A 6,683-nucleotide genomic window follows, 5' to 3' on the forward strand; every position below is an offset into this window, starting at 1 on the left:
GCCAAATTAATAAAAAAAGTGGACGAGACGGTCAAGATAACTAATAATAACGATCAGAACCCTAAGAGCAAATGAAGATTCATAAAATAAATGTGTCTCTAACTTTCATAACAACAATTATATACTTCGTTAACAATTCTGTAATTTACGATAATTATCATTTGTGACTACATGTAATTCTTTAAACACTTTAATGCCGATTAAGGCCAAGTGTACTTACCGCAACGATTGATTATGTGTCGTAGATGAGAGAGAGAGAGAGAAAGATATATTAACGTCTTCTAAGGCCAAATTTGGCCCATGAGACAATTGGTTTACAACAAAAATGAGTGTTTATCCAATCATTAAAACTAAAATAAAAGAAAATAACTTAAGCTAAGAAAGTTCTAGTAGTGTACAAAACTTTGCACTAAGCCTAATCTCATTTCCACCCAAGTCTCTCAAAAAGAAGTGGGAGGTCAAAAGTTTTTGGTGTGGGTGTGACCCATGGTCCCGATGCATAGAGTGCCCTAGCCATGGCTTCTAGGCGGTGTAGTTCACGTTCCCTTATTTTCTTTATTGCTTCTACATCTTGTCGAGTTGCTTTGAAACCTGACATCCAAGGGCGTTTAGTTCTTCTTTGATTTTCTACTTCATCAAGGAAAAGCCCGAGTGGTGCAGGTGTGTCGACATTCATTGTCTCCTCCTGTTCCTGGAAAACTTCATTTGTTACATGTTGGTAAACATTAGCAACATTATTATCAACGTTTTGTAACTTATTCTCTCTGTGTTGTTTCAATTCTAAGATGTATCTACCTAATTTCTTTATATCTACTGTATCTAATAGTTTAGGGAGGGTGGGAGAGGAACCAAGTATGTCTTGGTATTTTTCCCTTATCTCGGCATAGGTGGGGCATTTGCATGTAAAATGGCACTCATCCTCTATCTCTATGTGGCATAACCTACATATCCTTTCCTCCCTAGGGACTCCATTAGTACGTCAATTCTCAATCTCAAGTTGGTGAGATGATATTCTAAGTTGACCAATGGCAACCCTTAGTGCATGTGGTAAGAATACATCTAGATATCTTGGTCGCGTGATAAAACCTAACTTAGAGAAGTGCATAAAGTGTTCCTTATAGTACGACATTTTAGATGGGAGTGGCTCTAGTGGGGTGATCCATTTATGTTGAGTATAAATTTGCCATATTTCTTGGCATATTACTTTATTACGGTCCTCATGAGAGATTAAAGTATTATCAGTCGTGTGGTCGTACTTAAGGGGGGGGAGGTTATTAATGTCTAGAACGTTGGCAAGAAGCCAACTCACCATCATGCCATACCATGAGCTAGTATAGCCGAACTCATACAGTGCTCGAGAAGCCTTAAAGGCTTGATGGGATATTCTATCAAGTGGTTGGTTATGTATCCTGTGGATAGAGACTACAAGTTGAAAAAGTGCTTCTACTAACATAGCGGGTAGAGTGAACTCAACCCTAATAATGTCATGTGGGATTGGCGATTTGCTTCGGAGTTGGCGTGATAACATCATCACCAATGGTCTCTCTAATTGTGTCCACATGAAAGATGGTAGTCCTAGAGCCCAAACCATTGATGCATACATGAGAGAGGGAGTCACTAATGAGTCAAAGAGCCACCCTTTAGTTCGTGGCTCTTGGAAGTATGCTTGGTGGCATTGTCTCTCGAGGAGTGAGAGGGATGCATGTCCTCTTGTAAGTCTATCCTTCGCTGCTTGTGTCATCGAAAATTTACTTGAGCGGGCACTGAAAGTGACTCCGAGATAGACATATGATCCAACCACCTCAACTGGGCTATGGGAGATAGTTAGGTGACACTTAGCTCTAACTTGGGCCGACGTGTGGAAGATAAGGACTTTAGTTTTCCCTAGATTCACTAGCAATCCTCGTTGTGTGCAAAAGTCATCTAAGGCATTAAGGTGACTTTGTAGGTCGTGTTCGGATTCAGAGAGCAAAACTATGTCGTCTGCATAGAGCAGGATACGCACCTACGTATCCCCAAGGACTACTCCATTGCCTCCCTTATGAGCAATAAAATCTGTGATCTCATCAATGTAGATCCCAAAAAGAGTCGGAGATAAGGGGCAACCTTGTTTTACTCCAATAGTGCTAGTGAAACTATCGGATATGTATGCCACATGGGCATTGAACACACCCGGACACTTGTTCATATAGTGTGTAGAGAGAGAGAGAGAGAGAGAGAGAGAGAGAGAGAGAGAGAGCTCGGGGGGGGTTAAAATACAAATTTATAACACATAACTTTGGAAGCAGATTTTTATAGATGACTTCTAGCAAAGAAGTGATGATACTTAACCATCACCTACAAGCGTTTGATTAAGATAAGGGTCATAGCATATGTTGCTTTAAATGCTACTTTGCCAGCACTTAAACATCGTGGCACATTGTCACATGATAATATGTATCACACATGCACAACGGCACATGCAAGATGATTCGGCATCAATTAGACCATACATGTGTAGTAGTGGAAAATGGTTTTGAAGGAGTCATACCAAAAGCAAAATTGGTGATAAACGAATCTCATGGTGTTAGATCTAAGCAAGGGAGAATGAGAGTATAACGAACAATTGATGGATTGCAAGTCATCATACATATGTTTTCTAAAAGGATCCCATACCAAGACAAGTGAGCTTGCATGAGGAAATCACCCTTATAAGGTTGTGTATAGGGAGTGTACGGAGATTCTTTGGAACCAAAAGTAGTAATCTTGTGTTGTTGAATTATACTTAGAGTTCCATACCAACTTAGTTGATGCATTTGTGTTTGGAAAGAGCCCCACACCATGAGCATCATGTAGACATTCTAGTAATGATGTGTAATGAATGTATGTGATTTCCCAAAGGCATAAATAATGATCATCCGTTACTTGATGCCACATAGAACCAAGTTTGGGTGAACTTATTCGAAGAAGGTGGCATCCAATAGAAATATTCCTAATGTTGTGTGATGCTCATGACACACAATGCCCCAAACCATATTGGAAATGTTCCTAATGTTGTCTGATGCTTACAACACTAAGGGCCCAAGCCAAGTTAGGTGAACCTACTTGAAGATGTTGACCCCGAGTAGAATTTTGGTAAGGTTATTTGATGTATGTACGTAATCAAAGGAGTTGAGAGTTATGTATGTACATTGTTGTAAAGAATATAAAGTAAATTCAAGAATTTTGTACTAGAATGGCTTGCAACAAAATACAAATAAAGAGGGCACAAGAACTCTTGGTCATATGGGAAAATAAAAGGGAAGATAGAAGCTCCCAATAATGAACATTTCCAAAGCGAACTAGGACACCTTGACCTTAGTATGGACATTATATAATGCCTCCTATGACGTGTCTTAGTTACATAATAAAATTAACCTCATCCTCGCATGCAAGTCCAATTATTAGAAGGAAAGTAGCTATTTAGATTCAACACTTCTTTGAAGTAGAAGACTACTGGAAGTGTCATATAATGATGGCTTGTTAATGCATGCCGATGGTTGAGTTCTCTTTATTAACCTACTCATGGCCCTAAATGATTTGTTCCAAATGCATGGTGGCATCAAAAGGTGACAAAGTTTGTACCCCTGTGGATGACGAAAGCTACTTGTAATTTCATCAATTATAAGATTGTAAAGAAGCTCCAATTGCCAAAAACACCAAAAACCCATAATTTTCTCATTTCTATAATTCAAATAGGCAATGAGGACATATGGGATAAGAACATGGAGTTGTATGTTAAACACCATATTACACACCTAGACTTTCACGTTACTTTTGTTAAATATGGATTTATTTTTTTTATAATAGACAAACACGATGTCTCATTGCTCCATTCTTTGTAATGTTCAATTATCTTCACGAAGGTTAAAGAAATAGATATAAGCTATTTCTTGTTCGAACATGTTCATGTGTTCATTGGACATAGTGAGGTTGATGTTACCACCACATATTGTTAGAGGTCAATGTCATTATTGTTATTTTGAGGATTAATATTATACTCATAATAAGCAAAACTATTATGGGAAAAAAACTCATGAAATTGTTGGGGGAAAGAATACGCTTAATATTTGATAACTTTTCTCTCTCATTAGTATAATAACTTAAATTTTAATTATCATTTTATAATTGGACAATTTGTATCTTGAGACTATCATAACCTTTTGGGTTGTGTGCTTACTTCTTATTGCTAGCAACAACAACTTCCTCAAATCAGTAGATTTAAATAAGAAGGCATGAAAAATATAAAACAATAAGATGGCATGAAATCTTGTGCATGACATAAGGGAATGGTTAAATGTTTGGCCTTTACTTGGCTCAAAACATAGGATGCTAGTTTTCATGATTGTTTCATTATTTGGGTGTGGTGGGATACCCAACTTTTGCTTTGAAGGAACATGATTTAAGGATTATGTTTCTTCAGCACAAAGATTCAGGTACAACAGTGTGAGGTAAATAAGCTCGTGGATGAGTGCGAGTTACACATGTTGTCGAAAGGTTAAGAGATGCGAATAATGATAAAAGTGCATATCTAGGGAGAGGGGAAAGTAGAAAAGCTTAATGTAAGACGCATCACATGAGGGAGAGTTGTGCGAGGTTGAAGTTCAGTTCACATGATTAGTTAACTTATAATGAATGACCAACAATAATATTACACCAAAGCTTTTTCTTACAAGGAGAAATAGAAGGATTGAGGAGGAGAGTTGTTTATCATGTACGGTATGAACATGCATGTAGTCCAACAATGAGTGGTTTTGCAATAAAAGATATCGGATGTGAAGTATAAATTGGGAGCGCGTGAGTGAAATTGCACCTAGCTGATGAAAACAAGGGGTCGAAATCCGAACTCGGGGAAAGGTAAAGTCCAGAATCTAGATAGACGGATGGACAAGACAACGTTTGTACCTAGTAAAAAAAAGAAAGAAAGGTGGGAATGGCTAAGGCCATAAAGAAAAGAAAAGAAAAGGGAAGAAAAGAGGAAGGCAAGAGGATAGCCGTTTGTGTACTACATATGTATAAGGTACTGGTAACTACGACTACTACTATACATAGTCTGCTACTAAGTTGTAACTATGTACTTGGCTGATTGGACTGAGAGTGGATGTGGTGATTGGGGGGTAGAATAAAGAGGTGGAAGCAGGCAGCAGAATAAGTGTGTATGTATGTGTGTATAGGTAGCCGTTCAAAACGGTAAAGAAAAGCACAAAACAGAAAGGACATGACGTGGAGCGGATGATTCTTTTTTTTGGGTGGGTATTTAAAGAGGTGGGGAGGGAGAAGACGTGAGATAATCCATTGCATTTGCATTTACCGTGGCGCACACTTCCGCACCCTCCTTTCCAAGGTTCCCCCCCCCCGAACACACAAAAGTTCCAACATTACCAACAATCAATCTCATCCTCTATATTTAGTCGGTCCAAGTCACTAAGGAGAAACAAAACAAAACAGCTCTCCTTTATTTAGCGGGCGTCCGGACAAAATCGACCTGTCGTTTGTTGTTGCTTCTTTCGCTGCTGTTAATGGCGGCCGTCCACCAGCACCGCCGCCGTTCTTCTTCTTCTTCTTCCTCCTCCTCCTGTCGTTGTGTGCTTCTTCTTCTGCTTCTGCTCCTGCTCTCGGCGGCGTCGGTGGACGCCGCCGTCTACACCGTGGGCGGCCAGGCCGGCTGGACCACCCCAGCCCGGGCCAACGTTAACTACACCCAGTGGGCCGCCTCCACGGACTTCAGAGTCGGCGACACCTTAGGTACGTACTACATACCTTTTAAAAACTAAAACTCTTCTAAACGCAGTCAACTAACTAAACTTAAAACAGCCCTTTCTTTGTCTTATTTATTCATTTGTCCGCCTTGCATTTTTGGTCCTCCACCTACAGAGTTCAATTACGCCCCAAGGGCCCACAGCGTGCTGGAGGTGACCCGCACCGACTTCCGCTACTGCAACACCTCCCAGCCTCTCGTCGCATTCCAGGACCCTGCCGGCAAGACCCTCATCCGCCTCACCAAATCCGGCAACTACTACTTCATCGACGGCGTCGCCGATCACTGCGCTAATGCCTCCCAGAAGTTCCAGGCCACTGTCTCAGCCTCTTCTTCTTCTTCTTCCTCCTCCTTCTCCTCCTCCATAGCTAGCTCCCCTTCTTCCGGAGATTTCTTGGACCCTTCTTCTTCTTCTTCTTCTTCTTCTCCTGAGCCTTCCTCCAGCCCCGCCGCCACTCCTCCTCCTGCCGTTGCCTCCGCTCCTGCAACCACTGTTCCCTTCTTCTTCCTCCTTTCCTCCATCCTTCTCCCCTTGCTTCATCCTCCATTCCACTGCTGATGATGCCCATGAGCTTCATGAGATCAATCAATACTCGACCTGCTTCGACATGCGTCTCTCTAGCGAGAGCTATATATATATACATATAACTATATTCCCTTCTTTCCCTTCTTTCTCTTCTTTCCCTCCTCTGCCTCCACATCCATTCAAAATGCGACTCCATCGGACATCCATCCTCCATACATACATACATACATACATACATACATACATACATACATACATAAGACATCATTGTATTTTTTGCTGAATCTGTTGCACTCTTCCAATTTGTTGATTCTTTTAATTAATACTAGTTAGTAGTAGTAGCTTCTTCCTGATTTGTTTTGCTTTCTCTTCAAAGTATCT

At 40.5% G+C, this 6,683-nt stretch overlaps 1 protein-coding gene across 1 annotated transcript; it reads left to right on the top strand.

Moving 5' to 3' along the window:
- The first annotated feature begins 5,370 nt into the window (after positions 1 to 5,370).
- LOC147856531 (blue copper protein-like) lies at positions 5,371 to 6,452 on the top strand. Its single transcript, XM_087329037.1, has 2 exons — positions 5,371 to 5,763; positions 5,893 to 6,452. The coding sequence occupies exons 1-2, from the start codon at positions 5,538 to 5,540 to the stop codon at positions 6,333 to 6,335; spliced, it is 669 nt and encodes a 222-aa protein (XP_087185163.1). The 5' UTR covers positions 5,371 to 5,537; the 3' UTR covers positions 6,336 to 6,452.
- Positions 6,453 to 6,683: the final 231 nt, after the last annotated feature.

The sequence above is a fragment of the Azolla caroliniana genome, unplaced genomic scaffold, assembly GCF_043228905.1.
Source record: "Azolla caroliniana isolate FFs.n. ecotype wild unplaced genomic scaffold, voAzoCaro1.0.p SCAF_13, whole genome shotgun sequence".
NCBI classification, from domain to species: domain Eukaryota; kingdom Viridiplantae; phylum Streptophyta; class Polypodiopsida; order Salviniales; family Salviniaceae; genus Azolla; species Azolla caroliniana.

Bases quoted from the DNA above. Each gene is read 5' to 3' on its own strand.
- LOC147856531 (XM_087329037.1), top strand. From the start codon at position 5,538: ATGGCGGCCGTCCACCAGCACCGCCGCCGTTCTTCTTCTTCTTCTTCC. The intron at 5,764-5,892 runs GTACGTACTACA...CTCCACCTACAG, and splicing joins CAGAGTCGGCGACACCTTAG to AGTTCAATTACGCCCCAAGG.